We start from the raw sequence: 21847 nt of genomic DNA on the forward strand, positions 1-21847 counted from the left end.
GTCGCGGAATTATCCCCACTACCGCGGGGTATACCCCGTGAGGGGCCAAGAATTTCGAGATGCCTCGGTAAACATAACACGGCTCGGGTATGTCTCCTGGACCATACACGACGCTGGCAAGACCCGTGTTGTTGACATATATCGAGAATTCACTGTAGTCAATGAATGGAACTGATTACACAGTCGATAGCGATATCGATAGATGAGGCAATTTTAATGAATAATTCTTAGAAAAACCGTAATTAACCATTGGCGACAGGCCAATGCACCGTGGTGCTCGTTTACTGTAATTCCTTTAACAATTATCTATGTTCTTTTAGAAATATTTCTATGCTATCATTAGCCTGTCAACGTTCACAGCGCAGCGTGTAAATAATTAGAACCATTAGGGAGAGTTCAATTACCAATTAGGATTGTTATCTACAAGCAGTCGGATTCCCAATCAGCAGAGGATTCGGTTAATTAGTTTCTGTTGAAACCACAGCAGTATATTTAGGTGAGTGTTCGCATACAACTATTCCAGACTTTATTCACTTACGAATTGGAGAAATAACAGGTATAACTGAAATCACCGTTTGATGCAACAATCATATAATAAACAACATAATTTTTCAGAACACCGTAATTACATTGTATTTCCTTGTACATTAGTTAAATTGCATTTTGACCTCAAATATTTCTAAAATATTTTCTAATGTTTAAAAAATATTTTTCCGCCTTTAGTACGTGAAAATAGTCAGAAAAAACGACGAGGATTTTTTAAATTTTGCTTCATGCAATAACATAACGATTGATCGTCTAGAACTGGAGATATCGTGGCAACAGTTTTCGAAAAAGTGATAAAGAAAAAGGAGAAAAAAGCGTTTCGAGATTCAACTGTAAATTATCATTATTATTCTGCGAAAACGTTTACAACTACGTTAATTTTCGAATTCAAACAAACTCTTTTGCAAACGTAGTTTACAATTCTCTCTGGAAAATTCGAAATTTCGAGTTTTTGAAAATGTAACGCCAGAATATCCTCTTTAATTAAAACGAGTTAGTGCAAATTAACTTTTCACAGCGCAGCCTCCTTTATCTGTAGCATCAGGACCACTGAAACCTTCCCATTGAATCTGATCAAGGTGTACGCAAAGAACGTAGCGAGTCACGCTGCGCTGTCGGAAACGGAGGGACCAAAGTGTAATACGTCTCTCTCGCGAGCGCCTTACAAAAACCTAAAGAAGATAATCGATGAATGTGACTCTCTGCAGATTTATTTTCCCTGCCTCTGGAAAAGTATATTAACGATCCCCTGTCGGCGTAAATTCTCGTTCGCCTTGCAAGGAAACTCGTTCGAGATAGAGATCACGCGGAAAAAGTTGCACCGTTGTACCACCGTTGCTACCGTTACGAAAATTAATTATTAATTCATCCACGGAAACAAAGATTCCTTTTCCTAGAACGCCCACAGCAATAGTTACTACTATTACTAATACTATTTAGCATTTAACACGTTTAAATCCCCGAAGAACATTGCGCAACATCGACCAGGAATCTTATGGCTGCTGTTCAGTTTCGAGCAGCGCTTGACACGCTTTTCGTTTTACGCTCGTCAGCTTTGTTTGGCCGTACTTAACCTCCTGTTTCTCGCATTACAAATAACAACACAATACTCATTCGACAATGGTTCCTTTGTAAATAAATTTCGAGTTTTTCTCACTTTTTTTTTCTCATTTTTCCCCTTAAATATTAGGGGGACCTATAAGTGATCAATTATTTTGAAATCTAAAACAAACTTTCTAGTAAATTCAAGTTTTTATTTCTTAATTTATTATATAATCTCCATCATTATCAAGGACAGTTTACCATTTTCCCTGCAAATTTTCATATGACTCAAGGTGCCTCCTTACATCTTCTACAGAAGTGAATGTTTTATTTCTTAATTTTTTGATTCGATTGCAAATTCTTTGATTTTTTCCTGAATGAGTTTCGAATGAATTTGAGCAAAACAAATTCTTTCCAAATAATTGATTACTTATGGGTACCCCTAATATTTTCAGTATTATTGATCTTCGTCAACGGACAATTAATTATTTTTCACGTGCACGGTGTGCTCTCGCGTAAAACACAAAAATATTGGAACGAAAGGTCAACGTAAAAAACAGTACGAGTAAACGTAGAGTGAGAAATATTTTTCCTGTAATCGTGGCCAGTCGAGCGTAAAAGGTTAATTGAGTTTATCGATAGTATTACCGAATGGTAAACAATTGCGCTTCTCCCAACACCTGCGCAAACAAAGAGTATTACACCAGTCCCGGGTGCATAACGGTGTCCAGAAAATTAATTGTTCCCGTTGTTCCCGGTGCTTCGAGGACCTTGTATGTCTCAGTTAGTTGTTGTGGTATTCAAGTAGATACTTGCATACATATATTGTGTACGAGTGCAGAACAAGCATTTTGTGCAAACTATGGTGCTCCATCTTCCGATTTGTATTCTGTTCTTTATGTTTATCACTGGTTTATGCACTCGGAGTGAAAATGAAGACAAAGCAAATTCACGCGAAGACGGGTACAGGTGGAGAATGGGGAGAGATAAGAAGCCTTCGTAGAAAAAAAAAGGTTGTAGTCAATTTGGTAGCGAGTTGTCTGTAAATAATGTCAAACATACGTCTCACTCACTGAAGAACGTCGCCTCGCGTCGCGTCGCGTCGGTTGGCAAACAGCTGATGAATCGCCATCGTGGCGTTAGCTTACCGCGTGTAACCGAACTGATAATCAGAACGTCTGGATGCGATACTTTTCACCGGCGAGCCATCCTGAATGCCGACAACGGTTGCCTCGGAGATTTATGAATCATTTCTATCCGCCACGTCTTGTTCTAGACCGCTAAGGGACGCGATAAATCCGTTTGCCCCTTTCGAAAAGTTAACCCCTGCGGTGAGGCGAAGCGGTCGCGGAGAGATCCATCATCTTTTCGCGAGTATGCAGGTATTCAATTTTGGTTTTCAGCCCCCAAAAAATTAATTTTATCGCATTTTCTGTAAACACAAGTGTGTTTTCCCAAAGGGCACAAAAGGACTTGTTTGAATTCGTAAAATTAATTTAGCGAACACGTTTGAAGTACACAACTCGCAGTTGCAATTTCAGTGGCAAAATTTTGTAATTTATGATTACCATTGTGGAGGTTGCAATTAATTAATGTATCTACATTTTTGCTGTGTAAATATGTAACAGCGTAAAACAATTTCTACTGTTCAATGCTTTATCAATCCATATAATAAGTGATCAAAATATTAAAACCACTCGCACAAGCTGACGATTTTACATACAATATTAAAGCAAACAATTTTCAAACGAAACTCTAGTGTTACACCGAATTCTTATCATTTTGATTTCATCTACAAACAAAGGACATTACTCATTACATGGTTAAAAAAAAAATGTGTTTTTCGTACCGAGGTTGTTAAAATTTTATCACCCTCTGTAGCCTATGCTTCGCATAAAAACAACCGAACAAAAATTGTTTGAGCCAGGTGTGTTGATCTAGACCTTAAAAGAGAATTTTATGGCTCGACTGGTCTGATATAGCAGGAGCAGGTTAATTAGTCCACGCGGGACTAATTTGGAACGCGAGACCGCCTGCGAAATAGGACATAAGCTCACGCCAAGGTCGCGTTTCGATCGCTCATAAATCTTTCACTTCCCGGGAATCTTATCGTGACAGAAGAGATCCTCGTTGGACAGAACTAATACCGAAGGTCTCTCCGTTTTTACAGAGACGAAGTTATTAATAAAAGTTCGTATGGAGTTTCGACATGGTACCGGTGAAATAATAAAATGAATATTCTTCGTTCTCGACTGAACGTGCAGAAGCAACAGTTTCTTGCAAATATCTCGAAAACGAAGGTCGTCGTTTTGATGAATCCTCTGATCAATCCTCGGAAGGAGTTTACCCCTAGTGATCCAGCTCAACGAGGATTGAAACGACGAATTGAAAGGTAGCCGAATGAGTCCGTTGAATTCGAGTTGTGCTGTTTCGTGCGTGTATTAGGCAGAAACTCGGGTCTGCGTTACCTTCTGTTTCTGACGATCAGAGTTTCGGGTTAACACTAAACCTACCACGGTCGGTCAAATTGACCTTTTCAAACTTCTGCGTACCATTTCGTACATACAACATTATCACACTGCTATTTATCTTTACGACTTTTCTTAAAGTACGTATACAAAGTATTTTTCAGTATTTATTTCCCGTTTTATTTTTTTTTCCCAAGAAATATATGTGTCTTGTCCTACCTACCGCGGCAGGTCAATTTGACCGCACGAGATAATATGGTGTTTACTCTTCTAAGCCTAAACACAATCAGTATAAAATAAAGGCTATTCTCAATTTGGCATGGCCAACTCAAAATAAATGAGCCGCCTTATTGAATGAGATGCTATCAAGTTACGCACGTGCCTGGTTGATAATACTGTTTCACGACAAATGCATCCAAACCGCGAAGGTGGACGACACAGTACAATTTTGTAAATCGATGAGAGAGCATCGCAGTATTTTTTGTATAATTGAAATTATATGAAAATAAAGTATCGTCATTTTATGGAAGTTGTTCATCTACTAATTCATTCAGCAACCAATTGACTATTATCTACGTTTAATGTATTCACAATCACCTTTTTTAAGGACCGGTCATTTTGACCACGCACGGTACGAACAGGTATAGAAGAAGTGTAGGTAGGTTTAATGTTAAACGTTGTTGCCTGCCCTGCGTCCTGGCGAGGTTGTAACGGTTCGCGTTGCTTTTATACGGTTTCTCGGACCAGGATATTTTGTAGGTAGCTAATCAGCCGGTAGGGTGTCCTGTTACGTTCGGATACGAGTTCCTTCCACCCACCCGGCTAGCCTAGGGCGGGTCTCTGTGGAGAAGTTAGCGGGTATACCCAGCTTCCCTGGCCACCCCATCGGGGCTAGAGCCACGCATACCACTGCCTACTATCCCCAGAGATGGCGGGAAGAAGAGTGTGCGACGGGGGCCTAACATCTAGCGTTTACATTTTTTGATTAAGAATAAAAAAAGAATTTCGCTCGAATATATATGTAGATTAGAATGCCTAGAGAAGTACGTAGGGGTTTCTCGATATAGGTATGTACGAATAAAAAAAAACTTTTTATATTGCGTGAACCGTTTTTCACGAAATTTTTTAGCGAAAATAGCAACTGTCACTCTAAATGCCTGCTCTCCAAATGATTTCTGAAAAAGTCAATATTTTCAAAATCCTTATAAAGAAAAAAATTACTCGTACTTTGTCACGTAAAGTACTCCTCTAAATCCAATAGTTAATGTCTAAAGATATTCAATATATGCAGTGTATTCTTATCCCTCAAGTATGAAGGCTATTTTCACCCCTTCAATGTGGACCATAACTGATAAAAAGATATTTTATATCACTTAGGCGTGTCTCCTTTCATGAATTCAAGTAGAAGCCAAAAATCAGCTAATCTGCGCAGTTTGAAAGAAACAGAGCCAACAAACACTTCCGAACATTAATTGTAAATGGCAATGTTGTTTTAAACAGTAAGAGATTAAGCGATCAGAGATCATTAAATATTGAAGATAAGGAGTAACAAACAAAGTGGAACGTATTTCACAGTATGAGAAAAAGTTCGAATAAAATGATTGCTGATACCGTCGGACGCGAGCATAGTCATTGGATTTCATGCTTTTTGATTGTTTATTGTTTCCGTTTGCCATTGTGCGTCGAAATGTCGACAATGATACAGTTTAAATAAAACGACACGCTTTTACCGTAATTCCAGGGTGCGTGAGTTCGAACGAATTTTCAAAATTGGAAAACGGAATGCAAAACGATATTATACCACATCTTTTGTTTGTTTTCGCGCACACACAAACATTCCCACAAGTTTTATACGAAAAATTACGCTCACTAATACTAACTAATATAGTTTTGGAGCAATGAAAGGCGCAAAGCAAATACTACTATTCCGTGTTTCCGTGCGACGCGACGTATTCGTCGGAAATGAGATTTTTAATGTTAAGGAAGGAATGAAAATTGCCAATCGTTTCGTTTCCGTAACCATCACACGGACTGCGCAACATGGAACGTGTGCAAGTATTCAGATTGTTATGGAAAATTGGATTGGGAAAACTCGGTTACCTGCTTGATGTCTGTCACGTCGATAAATCGACGTATGCAATACGGTAATATCGATCGTCGTGGAAATCGAGTTTCACCGGCACGTCTTATCTGACCTTAGAGGAATTCGTTGTATCTCCAAAACGGAGGATGTTAAACAGTGGCCAAATTTTGGACAGCTCAAAAACTTTAAATATTGATAAAGCGTTGTTCTTCAACACTTTCTAAGAAAGTGAAAGTGTCGAATTTTAGGTGTCGAAGATACTCTAAATTTGACCACTTTTTAACATCCTCCTTTGTCGTATCCTTCGTATGTAGTAACGCACATTACGTTATGAGTGAAAATAAAAAAGAAATCGTTTTCAACTGCTTTAAGATGTTTACAATACAACTTTAAATCTTTTCCTTCTCCGTGTGTGTGTCGAGTGGATTCGGTGTCAAGCAAGTAGGATGTACATATTACTGCTCTATGAACAAGTGGAACAGGTCAATGCTTTGCGATCCAAGCAAGACAGAGCAATGCATTATAAACAAGTGAAATAGGTTAATGCTATCAGACGTGGTTAAAATGGAACAAAGTGAGACACAATTACCGTAAGTAATTAATAATGTGAATAGTGACTATACTCAAGGTCAACGAGGGAAGGGGATCAAATTTTTGCCCAAAGCAATTTTTTAAAATCTTTAATATCTAGGTGCACTAGGGTTGGAAAATGCAACGAAACGAAGTACATAATGCAGTAACTAGACTAATGTGTATGGCTACCGTGATGTGTTTGGACCGGTACGGGGTGGACCAATACACTCCACACCTTGAATATTTCCCTTATTTGTAATAATATCAAAAAACATGTACATAACTTGCATGGCATAGAGCTGGCAATATTATGATGCAAACAATTTTTATCGGGGTGAAAAAATTTCGGAACTTTCAAGGTCACCCCGATTTCTCCAACTAAAACGACCTTCTGTGTCGTGAAAGATGTATTGACCTTCGTATGTCCAAAATCTGATAGTTAACGAAATATTATCGAAATAATTTTACACATGTACTCACCACATTCAAGTTATGGGATACGAGTTCGTGCACCTACTAGCTTCTATGTGGTAGGTACGTATTGAAAATTATTTCGATAAAATCTCGTTATCGCTGTTAGGTTTAGGACGTGTCAATATCGATTCGCGATACAAAAGGTAGGTTATTTCATTTAAAGAAATCAAGATGACCTTAAAATCTCCGAAACGACTTTACCCATATAAAAAATATTTATATCACAATAATTTTCTTTTCTATATAATTACAAATAACGGAAATATTCAAGATGGTCATGTATGGTTTTGGTTCACCCTGTATATCGTGGAAGTCGCCACTACGTCAAAACAGCTAGAAAGTGGAAGGAATTCAGGGTCAATACTGGCTACGCAGTGTGCAAACTTTGTACTATGATAAGCTAATGAAATCACTGTAATTAATTTATACTTTAATTAAAGCTACTAATGTTCTATTTAGATCTAGACAACATTCTTAAGAAGACACAGTGGGCATGTCGTTTGATATGGTCGTGATTCATACCTTTAGTAATGTAGTTTGGGACATTTCAGAATGTGAGTCTCCGTTAGTGACGTTCATTTCATGCTGCAAGAAACATTATTAATTTTTAGTCACTAATAGTCTACTACTACTCTATCTACTTTGTGTATATGTATTTCACTTTATTCGGATAAAATCACCACAGTCCGATATTCCAAAATTAATATCCTTCATTTTTCATGAGACAGCTAATAATTAAGACAACATGAAAGTTTCGAATGGCATTTTATTCGACAGAGTAGCTGAAAATTTAGTTCCCGCGATTGTTGACAAAATTTGTTGAATTTATTGAAAAGATTTCATTTTAACAAGAAGTCAAGGACACTTGCACTTTTTTAAGTGGCACTATTCTGACTGCATAGCGTTTTAAATGACTTTAAAACGAATTCAATGACCTAACATATTTTATGACCTCAAGATAACCTTGAACAGAGTAGTCATCACAAAAATAATGTTCTCATGGTCATGTTTTTCCCGACTTCAAGGTGATTTATTTTTTTTTTTATACAGGAAAGTCTATTTTTACATGATAGTCGAGAGAAAACCAAACTCATGGCTTATAATACCATAACCTTCATATAACCTTGGGAACCATTGAGAAAATATCAAAGACCTAGAAATTTCTGAAATATAATCTCGAGAACTTATAAAAAAACAAATGAAATAAATCTCCTCTGCATACAGGAAGAACGTGTGACTTTTGTTTTTAAAAACAAAAAATTCTTTTACGTAGTGTGATATAGTTTTGTCTTCGAGTATTAACTCTTGAGCATTACTGTATTTACATGTTTCCTGGATGAAGTCAATCATGCCAATTTGATTTGCATCTTCATGTTCGTGCAATATTTATACACCGTTTATAACCTGCAGAATATTAGTAACATCAAAAATAAAAGTTTTATTATGAAAATATAATAAAATATTATAAAAAAATATAAATAAGAATGTTTAATTTATTATATATGTAGATGATAAAATAAAATAAAAATTTATTACATTTGATATTTGATATTTGTGATAAATGAATTGAAGAAACTTCGTTACTCCAAATGGACGATCGTCGTTACGAATGGCGATCGTTACGTATGGATTGTAAAAAATTGGAAAAATTGGAAAACTGTGGAAACTCTTTCTCTTCCTATTGTTCGATGAACTATCGCACCAATTACAAAGTAAATGACAATTCGGTATTCTACTGGTTGTTGCTAAATTTATACAGGTTGACGGTTTGCACTTGCTTAAATTCCCACAATGTCGCGATAAGATTTTGATACTATTATAAAAACGATGAAAATGAGAAATATGTTTCACTGTGTGTTTTAACGTACTGTACAGATCAAATGGGTATAAAGGTATGTACAGAAAGTTATGTACGCTGAGATATGTGGTCGACGGAATGCAAAGCATTCATTAAGAATGCTTGATGTAGAAGGGTAAGAATACAGATGGAGATACCTTGGCTGAATTTTACATACGGTCTGCGCCTGGTTGTTTTATGGGGCATGCAAATATACAATGCAGGAACGTTGTATCCCCCTTACATTGGGCAACTGTTCTATAGTATAGGGTGAGCCACGTAAAAGGAAACACCTGTACATTTCGACATTCTGCACTGCAGACCAGATTTGCGCAAATTTTATTTGAAATGAAAATAAGAAATAATGCCGTGATTTGAATATTGTTATTTTGTTGTTGTTAAATATTGGTATTTGAAGATAAAAATAATATTTATTCATTATTAAATTATATTTTAATGGTGAATATTGTTGTTTTGTTGCTATTAAATATTGTTATTCAAAGGTAAAAGTAATAGCAATGCTTGGTTATTTAAAATTCGATGAAAGAAATAATCCTAATAATATGCCAGACTTGGGCATTATCCAAATGAATTATTTGAAATATAATAGCCCGGATAGTTCGTTTAAGCGTTTAAAAAAAGTATCAATATAAAATATAAAAAAGAAAAATACTGTGGATTCGGTCGGAACTGTTCCGCGTTTTAAATCATTTCAGCGGCACGCAAATGTGTGAATCGTTTAAAATGGTACATTTCGCGTGGAAGTAATACCCTTCAAGGCTGACAGACTAATTAGGAAGTTTCAGCTGCGAAATCCCTGTTGAACAAATAAAAGAGGAAGGCACACCTATCCGCAACCCGTCGGAACTCCGGAGCAACGGAAGAAATTGGAACGGATGTCGAGCGTAAATATTTAACGGCAGTCAGGAAGGAAGCAACCCCCTAGTTGGTAGAAAACAGAGTCTCCTAGGGACATTGTTTATGTCGACGGGATGAAGAATAGATGGTCGAGGAACGGGTTATATCTCGAATGATACTGCGGCACCGGAAGAATCAACGGAGACCTACATTCTTGCTCGAAAACTATCGATTCCATGCATAATCCCCGTCGCTTACGTTTCAAACGCAATTTCATATTATGGGAAACTCGAACATTTTCGACGTACCGAAAATTCCATTTACTTAGGAGACATACAAAAATGTGATGTGACATATATCATATACTCTGGCAATGAATTATAGGAATTCTGCTTCAATTTGCCTCGATTAACATGATTAGTTTAATCACAAATTCAGAAACCCGTATGGAAATGACGGATTATCGGTAATAATTTCCAGTTTCTGTGTTACGCAATACTATCATTAAAAAGAACATTTCTATTCCATTAAATATCAGCGTTACATTTCTTTATTTGTTATTGGAGATGATTTTAGAATTTATCATTTGTCAACGTTTCAGAGTTTGTGACATCGTTTCTCTGAAATAACTGAATTTCCGCATGATATAGAATGGAAAATATTCTTTCCCTCGAAATACTTTTCTGACTGTATTTTCTATTCTGCTTGGAAAAACACTAGCCGTTTCCCTTTTGCCTGGGTACCTGTTAAGTTATAAACGGAAAAAATTTTTCACGTTTCCAGTAGTAAAGGATGACGAGTACCACTTCGGAAGTTTTTGAAAAATGTATGCACATATACGCTTATACGTCGAAATTGTATTGCGTGAAAAGTATGTGGAATTTTAAAAAATGCTTTACCGGTAATATATAATTGTTATTTTAAAAGATCCGATGAACAAAGAATAAATAAAATACTAAATTTATCAGAAAACGATTAATCTCCTAAAGTTTATTATTTACAATGTAATTCGAGATTATATTTAATGAAATTGGGTACCTAACAATCTTGAAAATGCAACGAAAAGTATGCAACACCGATTAAATATCTACAACTTTTTACAAAATCAGATGGCGTCGCAATGCTTATGTAGGCACCCCTAAGTGTATCTACAAAGAAGGAAGATGAGCAGTGCCAGCTGTCGATCGTCACTGCACGATAAACAATGTTTGCGAGGCGTGCCATTTTACGGAACGTGCTGTCGTATAATTTTTATTAAAATCTTATAAAGCCTTTCACACATCTACAGATTCTTTGTTTTACGGCGCGCCATAGTTTTCTCATTAACTCCAGGGGCCGAACCGCAAGCCGAACCCCAGACCTAACCGCCATCATTTTTTTTGTCCTTTCCAAACCTAGCCGGATTTCTCGCAATCCTTACGGTCTATTATTGCAATTTTCCAAACCTAGCCGAAGGTTTTTGAATTATTCGCGGAGATTATTCGCGTTGCAGTTTATGTAATTATTTATGTAATTCCTACGAATGCATTACTGGTCAGAGGATCCGTTCCACAGTAAGTCTGTCAAAGAAAGCTGTTTCGCGTGCACGCGAATGTTATGAAGCAAGAACGAGAGGATTTAACGTAAACTGTGTCATGAACACCAATATCGGAACAAACTTCGAGCCCGTTCACTTCGATAACAGGGCACTGTTCACGATATCAACGAAGGAAACAGTTCGGCCGAAGTTTTCCGTCAAAGTTTATGTAAATTGATTCCCGATTTCCTGGGAGCGGCGCGCCGCGCGACGCTCGTTAAGCAAAAACGAATGGCAGCGACAAAGTTTTGAAAGTCGCTTACTTCATAATTGGCGGCGACAATCACGTCGATATCGAACGTATTGTCCCGCCACCGCACCGGCGCAAACTATCCTCGCGAAACTTTCGCAAGAGTGTACTCCGAGGAGCTATCAATATATCATTGATCCGGGGCTGCTGTCTAATAGATGTTCACATCGACGCGACGCGACGGATGCGCGGAATATTAAAATGTGAGCAAAATCAGCGAAACTGATTTTCCAACCGTTACAGCGTGCAACACATTGTCTTGGGTAAAAATGAATAGTTGTTTATGAAAGTGGAAGTCTTAAGCTTTCAAACGAGCCCATGTTTATCGTTGTGCTATATTTATTAACGAAATGATCACAGTTCAAATGTCGACAATTTTTCCGGAAAAACTCTTGAAGGTTAAACTTTACCCGAGGAAACCAGAAATTTTTCACTTTTTTTCACGCAATCCCGTAGATTTTTGTGAGAAAATGCCGAAAATTCAAGTTTCAATCCTAGGAGATCACTACTTCGAGAGTTATGCGTGTGTAAAGTTGTGCGATTTTCAGCGTTTTTGACAGGTGTGGGCGCCGCGCGCGCCGCCATGTTCGTATGTAGTGATCGTCGCGCGTCGCGACGATTTTAGTGGTGAAATAGTGATGTTCTACCGTGTAGTAAAATTGTTCGTTGGAATAGGTAGCCGAACGAAACGTCGATACCACGGCGGATTAAAAGCAATAAGCAGGGGTTGCCCTCTAATCCATCATTATTAAACTGAAATTCCCGGGAGAAATCGGAGGCTCGTTGTACCGATGATTTTTCTTTACGATCAGCCGACCGACTTATTATGGGAATAGGAAGGAACTGCTCGTCGCCTTCTACACCCCTAACGACTGCTGACACCAGTAGCTATCCACCCTGCTGATAAGAGATAAGCAACGACAGGAAAACGGTGCCGCTCTTGCGGCACAAGCTCCCGCGAGGAGCTTATTCTTAGCTCGAAACAGAATCGATTTATCCCTTCGGCTTGTATGCTGGTTGATACTGTGCCATTGCGGCCCCTGAAGTCATCGTTGCTCGGACAGAGAGAAACTGGAGAGAGAAACGGGAAAAAGAAAATAGAGGAGGAGAGTCTGGCGGCAACCGAGAAAAACTAGCGAATCGGACACAAAACGAGGATACGCCAACGGTAAATCGAGGAATAATGAGGAGAGAGAGAGAGAGAGAGAGAGAGAGAGAGAGAGAGAGAGAGAGAGAAAGAGAAATGAAACAGCTAGAGACGCGCCGGAATAATTATCACGGGGTAAAATTTGTGCGATTCACTCTGTTCGTACAGCTTTCCTTCCCACGGAGAAAATAAACGCATGATTGAATCGTTTCCTATCTAAAGGTGGATTTGTTCAATTTATTCTTAACACGTTCGCGGACGTGAATGCTATAGCATTTATTTTCATAGTGATGCAAAATGACATGAATGCTATAGCATTCAAATTTAAACGCCAATTTTTATTCATTTAATTTTATACAACCTTAAGTTTTTGTAATTAATATACATTTCAAAGTAATGACCAACTGTCATTACTAATGACAGTTAACTTATTATTATTGTTTATGTCTAATCAGATTTCGGATAGTACAACTAGTTTCTAGTACTAGTACTATTTTTGCAGCTCACTGAAATTTTTACTATAAGAGTCAAGACTCCGTAGATTCGCGATAAGGTAGAGTGACCAGGTTACCGACAAAAATAGGCGAAAAATGGTTTTACGTGCCCCAACTTTTCGTCCTTATATGAGAATATTTTATCGCTGGGAAAGGGCTCGTTCGAAAGAGGAAGGTTCAATTTAGCATGCACTGGTCAAGAGCTGTCGAGATTATGCATATATCTGGTAATATAAGCGTTAGAAGTAGGCCAAAAATTGACGATGCGCATGCCGTGGAATCCAAGCATTTTTATGCCATTGGATGAGTTTTCTGGATGAAATCGAGAGTAGCGCGTGCTAGAAAATATCTCCAACTACAAATTGAGTTATTTTGTCTTGATTCTCTGCGAAATAAAGCCAAAAACTTGAAGCACGTTTCTGGCGTCAGAATTCATAATATCGATAATACAGAGCACAAAATGTGACAAGTTTAGTCAGAGACTTAAGATCTGTCGGATCAAGACCAAGACGGATCTTAAGTCAGTGTGTGAAGGCTGTGAACGGAAATTATACAGCAGTTACCGACATGCCGACTCTGCAAAAGTCACGTGACTACCCTTGACTCTTAACCCATATGAAACAATGCAAACTAAACGCAGGGCACGCACGCGCACTCCTTCAACCTAGGTTCAACATTCATTTCTCTGTGTTGTTTATTGTTTACTGCCCTTTTGATATTCAATTATAGCTTGTTTGTTGGCACACAACAGCTCCAAAGCATCTAAAAATCTATACTGGAACGCGAAGATTTCCGATATATTTAAATAAAAAGGCTATGAGATACTTTTTTTTAGGCAGGGGTTCTCAAAGTGCGGCCCGCCAATTATATTCTTGAAGTGTGTTAACACGCAGTTTTTAATAAAAAGTAAATATTGTCAGAAATAAAGAACGATTATGTTAATTAGTATAAATCTTTCCCATAAATCTTAGTCCAAATCTCTTTTATTACAGTCATGTCTAAAGTGCAAGTGCGCCCACATAATAATATAGTAGATTGATTAAATTGTGGATACGAAATTTTATGAAATTTGTCAGAAGAAGTGTCAAGGTTTTATCTCGATCCAGATATTTCCGGTATAGAATTTGTCTTGACGGTTCCAAATGAGATCTGATAGCAGAAGCACAAAGAGGACGCAGCTACCCTGTACAACCACGCCGTTAATAAATACAGCTGACTCTACTCCGCGAAATATCGGCCACATTACAGGCACAAATCGGATTAACAGTCCTGGAATCAGAACTCAAAGTGCAATACGCGACTTGTGCCGGTCTGGTATTGAACGTTCAAATGCGATGCAGGTAAAGATAGTTCGTACATGAATGTCGAATCTGCGTATAATTAATACTTTAATGCCCTTAGCAGGCGAGTAACGGTATATGTATACGAGTACATTGGCAACAGTGTCGGACAAAAGGAAGCTTGAAATTAACGAGTATTATTAACTTTAGCACTAGATGGTTTTCCAAATGTAGAGAACATTCGTCGTAGGTTGAAACTTCATCTTGGCAACCCAGAAATTGTTAACTTTTTACTATATGATCCTGTACATCTTGACGAGAAAATGTCAAAAATCGACGTTTTAAGGCGAGGAATTCACTGGTTCAAAAGTTATGCGTGTTAATTCGACAATGTTAAAATTAAAATATCCCCCAAAGTAATGATTTTACGACATACATTACATACATAAGTTAATAGATTTTTATTCGTAATACCAAGATGCATCGAACATTTAAATTGAATCATTAAACTGTCCACTGCATGTATAAAAGAATTGGAAACCGTAGCGCTGTACAAAGAAAAAACAATGTTAAATTGAGTGCATAATTTAATTAAACTTAATAAAAGCGGAAACAAATACGAACGTTGCATCAAAAAGTAGTAAACGTAGGAGTAAAAATATTTTTAACCACAAGCGCGTGTACTAACAAAGACAGTTGTTCATTCCCTTTGTTCCACAAAGACGCTTCATAATGTATAGTAACGTAAAAAGTTCTCCTCTGTTGGTTTTCATGGAATGTTCTTGTATGTATCTGAAAAAGGCGAACTTAAAGGGAAAAGTTTTCTGTGCAATGACGCACGGCTGAAATAAGAGGAAATTATTTGTTTTGCACAAAACTCGCTAACACACAAAATGGTTTTTACAATGACATTTTATGTGACATAATATTTGCAACGCTTTCTTCATTTTTTCATAAGATTCAAATTTCATTCGATCAAGTTTAATGCTAGAAGAGTCACAATATAGAAGAACCTTATTAACGAACATTTAAGCGAAGAAATATGGGACAAACCTTTTTATACACACTATTTAAGCGAATTTAGACTATCTTTGAAGACTCGGTCTGTCATCATTTTATACGTTTGGGAAAGTGTATAAGCTTATAAACCGTAAACTCTGAAAAGAGTGCGAGGAAACCGACGGCAATTTAATATAGAAAAATACAGAATAAACATGTTCATATTTGTTTCCCACGTTTACCTTGAGTGAAACATTATAATACTTCGAAATTGTGTACGTGCAAATATTTTCCTTGCGTAGTATATTGCATACCCCAGAGGGATGCATGGCATTCGTTATCAGGTAATTAAATCTGTACTTAGCAACGAGCTTGTATTTAGCTTTACCCTCGGCAAAGTGAAAGTTCTCGAGTAATTAAGTATTATACACGTGATACAGTAAATTACGTTGGTACACAGGGACAATTATCGAGCATTTCTTTGTTGCGCTTCTTTCAGAATACGTGCCAATACAATACGTAAAATTGAAATTTCTTATATCGGTCCGTTGAATTCGACTCTAACGAATGAGACACCCCGTGGAAAGAATATATTTCGCCATTTTAGCGCTGAACAACGATATATCGATTGTTCTATTTGATTTTATAGATTTTTAATAATACTCAGATACCTTATTCTAACTGGTGGATTCTGTTCCGACGCGGAACAAGAAAAGTAATTAAACGAAACGGTTCGTCTGGCATTAATTTTACAAAAGAAATAATGTTTTAAACAAGAGATTAGTTAGGTAGTAATCACTCGTCTAGAAATTTAAATAAATAATAAATTTATCTATTAGTAGCCAAGAAGTCTGCGGTATAGAGTTTTATCGCGTTATACGCCAACACTAAAGCGGAAAGCCCTCTAAAATGATCAAAAAATACATAGTTAACGGTACTTCCTTCCTGTAGTAGAACTCACAGTTTTTGCCCGCAGAAAATTTTCAATATTTTGTGAAGAAACGGTTCGGTGTATAGACAATAGAAATGCATGAACAACAGAAATTTTTCGTTTATTTTTCACGTCAACCGCTCTTCCTCCCTGTCTGTTTAACCTTCTCTCAAAACTGCCGGCACATACCGGTTGAATGTCTGGTTTCATAAGTGTGCCATTCGGTTCGTCGAATTTTCCGAATCGGCCTTTATGGAAGAGAACAAATGCTTGCTGTTTTAATTGCAAATTGCCGCCTTTCCAACAATCTGATTCTTTTTGTTAAATTATTTATTCATATGAAAAGAAATATTAGCTGTTCTCACTGCCCTCAAGGAGAATATCTATCTACATGTGTGCTTAAGTATTTATTAGATTGCGGATTTCATGCATTTCTGGTGAAATATGTAAGTGTGCAAAATCTGAAGCAGTTAAAATTTAAAATAATTTAAGGAAACTGTTTTTTTTTAAATTAATTATTTATCGTCGCGTTGGTAACAAAGACATACTTGACCATTATTTCTTCCCTTTTCGTCTTCCTGTTCTTCCTTATATTTTCTAATAAATTAGAATTTTATCTTTCGTTAACATTCGTGGGATTATTTTCATTCGTTTCAACTTAAAGAAACTGGAATAATTTATTTACTGCACGATTTTGAACTAAATCGAAAACGGTGTTCCAAAAAGTATCCGTTTTCGCACGGAATAACCCAAACGAGTAATAAATGAGCAACAATGTTTTGTTGGCAAAATAGAGCTGTAATCCGAATTCATGCGAAAAGTGTCTTTAGTACTTGAACGCGTGATACGATGGTATCACTTTCGTTCCTGTGCTGCTCGATTATCGAACCGCGCACGTTGTTCAAACACCAAACGCGCCTGGCGCATTCTCCACACACGGTGCCGCATTGCACGAGGCACTCGCAGCGTGCATACCTTTTATGCGATGCAGCTTCGAAAAATCATTTTTATACTCTTTAGTCGGATGCAAAATCATATTATAACATATATATTTGTAAGTGCAAATATAAAGTGACAAACACTATTTCTTATTGGGTTGAAACGAAAGTTCTTGGCGTTTTTAAATTAAAGTTCAATGGTAAAATTAAGATATTTATTCATAGGTTTATTCAATGACATGACTATTTTGAAATATTTCTTACAACAGACTGCAATATTAGAATTATATAATTTGCAACAATAATTACTTAAATTACTGTGCTGTATGCACATTGCCGTTATACTAACGACATGTAAATCCTCGTATAAATGTAACGCATGTCGCAAATTTAATGTATGTCGCATTATTTGTTTCACAGTTACCGTTGCTGTGAAAAGAAAGAAATGAGAAATAATGCACTCTGTTCTGTGTACTATCGTAGTGCCCCCCTAGAGAAAATTCTTTAGCATCGTGGTAACCCACTTATCAACATTAAACACGATTTGAGTCGCTCGTTTCCCCGCAGTTCGAAAGTTTCTGGATTACGCTTCCTGCGTTATAATAACATTCCTAGTATGTATTCCTAATCGACGGAGTTTCAGCACAAGTTGACTTCGTTAGCGAGAATTCCTGACAGTTTGATGAATAATATAATAGGGAACCAGCGTAAACACTCGAATAGGAAAAAATTGTTTGCGAAAAAGTGGTCGTGAATAGTGACCGTAGATGCATTTATATTTTTCAAATTATCGCTATTTTCATAGTACTGAGAAATGGATTCTTGACACTGAAAGGAAATGCTTTTTTTTTATACATAACATTACAGTTTAGCTTAACAAAGAGAGCAGTTTAACAAATTAATTTAATTTATCACAATCTTTTGGCTTTTCTTTTACTTTTGCATCCTTAACGTACGAAGGGAGGGGGGTTATTCAGGGACCCGAATTGTATATTTTTTTCGTGCCAATTTGTAACTATTAAAAATGCCTGTAATTTTTCTTTATCTTTGAAACCTTCGTGGTACTCTGTAAGATTTTCGTAGTTTATATTTCCGTAAAATACATGAAAGATACATAATGTAAACATAGCTTATAATAACAAGAAATAAGGTTATACAAACTAAAATAACAATAAAAAAAACCCTGGGGTCCCCTAGGGATCCTGCTTATTGTTAGTAAAGAACATCGATCGTTTCACCTTCGTATGCTTAGGGTTAAACCAAGGTGTCCACAAATTTTTATTCATAACATTCATTGTATAATAAATTTTTTAATAATAAAATACTATACAGTTGTTTATGAGACCTTCGATTCACAAGGCTAGTGTATTAGTATTGTATACGTACAAAGCAAATAAAAAAATGAATTACTATCGTTTTTACCCATGTTACGCATACCATAAGAGATTCTTTAATAATAAAATATTACGCGGTCATTTATAAAGTGTTTCATCAAAGAATGGTACATGAAAATATTGAATTACTGTTGTTGTTTTCACTTACACACATACATATGTACATATATTGTATTGAAACACTTAATTTTGAATTTATTATTTCGAATATTTGCCGATCTAATATATCTCATTGTATATAATAAAATTATTATTATTATATAAATAAATAATTAAAGAAAGAAAAAATCTTGTGTACAAGCACTCTTTCTCGCAAGTGACGCAGAAACTTTGAGTTTGAAAGTCAGAAAATATCTACCAGCCCAAGCTCGAGGATACGATCTAAGAGCCCCTGCAACATTTTTCTAGAGACTGACACACAAATCGTTACACAGTATTGATCCTGTTTACTCGCTGAAACCCAGAAGGGCAAATTAATACCCGCCCTAGTGCGTATTCGAGTAAAGAGGGTAAATGTCTTCGTCGATACATAAGTTTGTCTTCTTGAGAGTGACGGATGACGGCTTGTACGGCATTATGGGTTTACAATACGTCACTACATCATTATTGACAACCAAGGAGCGAAGAACTGGCATAGTACATAGTATGTAAAAATGATCTATCAATATATTATCTACTCGAATCATTTTCTGCCATTTGCCTACTATTATTGACCACAACATATATCATTTAGAACAAAATCGCCGATAGTGACGTCAAAAAGTGATCGATTTGGCATGGAATGGCCATGTAGTTAACGATGGAGAATACTTTTATTTTTCTATTCTATTTTGTTTACCAAAAGTACAGCGGAAATTTATTCAAATGCGTAATAGTTTCCGAGCCTTGTTTACCATTCTCGCTTACGCGTTGAGGATATACATACATATTTACCGTGGTAAATCCACTATTACGGCGTAGCGAGATAACTAATTTGTTTGCCAGAAAAACGGAAAAAACCGTTTGACTCTTCAGACCAGGAGCTTTTCTCACAGGCTTTTCTCATTGCAAATTAATTAACTGTTCTTGGATGTTTATAAAATTATAAAGCTTTGCATTATATAACGTAGTGTACGAAGTAAATTGCATAGTAGTTTTTCGATACTGTTTAAACTTGTTGAGTTATGAGAGTTGAAAGACTCAGATTCTTTCAGTATTCTTTCCCGATTTTTGGGTTTAAACATTTTTTTCAGGGAATAAGTAAATACACATTGTGACATTTATCATGGAAACCATGGTTTACACAAGAAAATAGTAATAAAAAATAGATGTATTTTCGTTGAAGCTGAAATTGAAGTTTTTCGAGCATGCGGTTCAAATCAAAGGTAAACGAAGTTAAAGGAGAGCTTGGGAGGTCTCAAAAGCAGCATCATCGTATCTTTCAGCGAAACGAGAGCGAAGAATGTTCTACAGAAACAATGGAAATTCAATTCGTCTTCGAAATTGCGCTCTTTTCTGGATCCGTCGAGAGATTTTTGGGATAGTTGCAATGAACTAAACAGCAAAATTGCACAAAGTCATGCTAAACCATATAAAATAGTACAAAGTCACATAAAATTATACGAAATCATATAAAGTCATACAAAACCATACTTAAGTCAGTGGCTGGAGGCTGTGAACGGAAATTAGACAGGAGTTACCGACCTGCTGACTTTGCTAAAGTCACGTGACTACGCTTAGCTCTTAAACCTCGGACTCCGGGAGTTCTAGACCTATGCCGGAGTCACTTCTGACCCACGCCGATATGTCACTACAGTTTTCTTATTGACAGTCGTTCGAGCTTATCCCCACCGCTACCGCTTCGGGTCACGAATGTCTCCGGCATAGCATACCGTTAAATGAATCGAGTCTCTTGCAGAATTTTAACTAAAATTGTTGGAAACACGCAGGAAACCTGCCGTGGAAAAGAGGAAGACAGTGTAATTGCGCGGAGAACTCGAAGCGAAGGCAAATAAGAAAGAAACGTTGCCATTGCCTTTTGTTATTCGTAGACTGGGAAAGTTTACGAAAATTTGCACTTTTCTCAGCGAATTGAAAGGAATGGAAATTTTTCTTTTCTCGAGCGACGCTTTCAGTGAAATGTAAAACTGCATAAAATCCTACAACGTTCCGAGCTTTATAACGTTCAAAGTCTAATTATTGGATCGTTAACAGCCGCCTTTCGCCGAAGACTGATACTTGTAAAATATTTAAACAACTTGGCAGGTTCGGGAAGTTACGCTTCTTTGTAATTTATAATGCTATCGGCGTTTCATCAAATTAATATTACACGTAGGTCAGGTCAGCACTCGAGCAGGATATTGTACTATTATAATAACATCGACGTTTCATCGAGTTAATATCGCACAGAGATTAAGACCGCGAAGGATACCATTAATCAAATTCTTTATCACAGTGAGCACGCTGCGCCGCGCTGCCGTCACGTCGTCACAGCGTGTAACGAACTACGTACACCTTGAAGCTTCATAAATCAACTTGAAATGAAACCAGAGGGTCCCATGATCCGCCTATCTGAAATATAAAGCAACTATATTCTTCGCAGCAAATTGAGTCTACCCTTTGTACAGTTCGGTATTAATTAATTACTGTATTACTTGATTTATAAGGTCCTTGGATTTGTCTTTTTATGCCCTATCAAGATATCGAGAAAAAGAGAAGCGAAACTTTTATTCTCAAGAATTTCTTTACCCGTTCTGATCGCAGACTTTATAATATGAGAACTTGATAAAAAAAAGTTTTAACATGTAATCGACTTCGATACAGCCTGTTAAAAAGTTCCAAAAGACTTTCTAACTCTGCTTCGAATGATTTCGTGATGGAATGTAAATTCGCGATGCAGCGACAGGGTATTTTCTGCGTCAAAAAGTCACGTGATTCTAACGAAGTTCAATAAAGCAGCGTTGACAAAGAGTTCCGTGT

The 21847-nt window shown here is 36.9% G+C and overlaps 1 protein-coding gene across 3 annotated transcripts in view; it reads right to left on the minus strand.

Moving 5' to 3' along the window:
- LOC143354182 (ras-specific guanine nucleotide-releasing factor 1) overlaps window positions 1-21847 on the minus strand; it is a 69402-nt gene that overhangs the window by 23894 nt on the left and 23661 nt on the right. For 2 of the 3 annotated variants that reach the window (XM_076788046.1, XM_076788045.1), the window contains exon 5: window positions 7708-7770. The exons of the other annotated variant lie outside the window; for it this stretch is intronic. In XM_076788046.1, coding sequence (XP_076644161.1) covers window positions 7708-7770 — 63 coding nt within the window. The remainder of the gene's footprint in view (window positions 1-7707; window positions 7771-21847) is intronic. 3 annotated transcript variants of the gene reach the window in all.

This window comes from Halictus rubicundus, chromosome 5 (assembly GCF_050948215.1).
Source record: "Halictus rubicundus isolate RS-2024b chromosome 5, iyHalRubi1_principal, whole genome shotgun sequence".
In the NCBI taxonomy this organism is placed as follows: domain Eukaryota; kingdom Metazoa; phylum Arthropoda; class Insecta; order Hymenoptera; family Halictidae; genus Halictus; species Halictus rubicundus.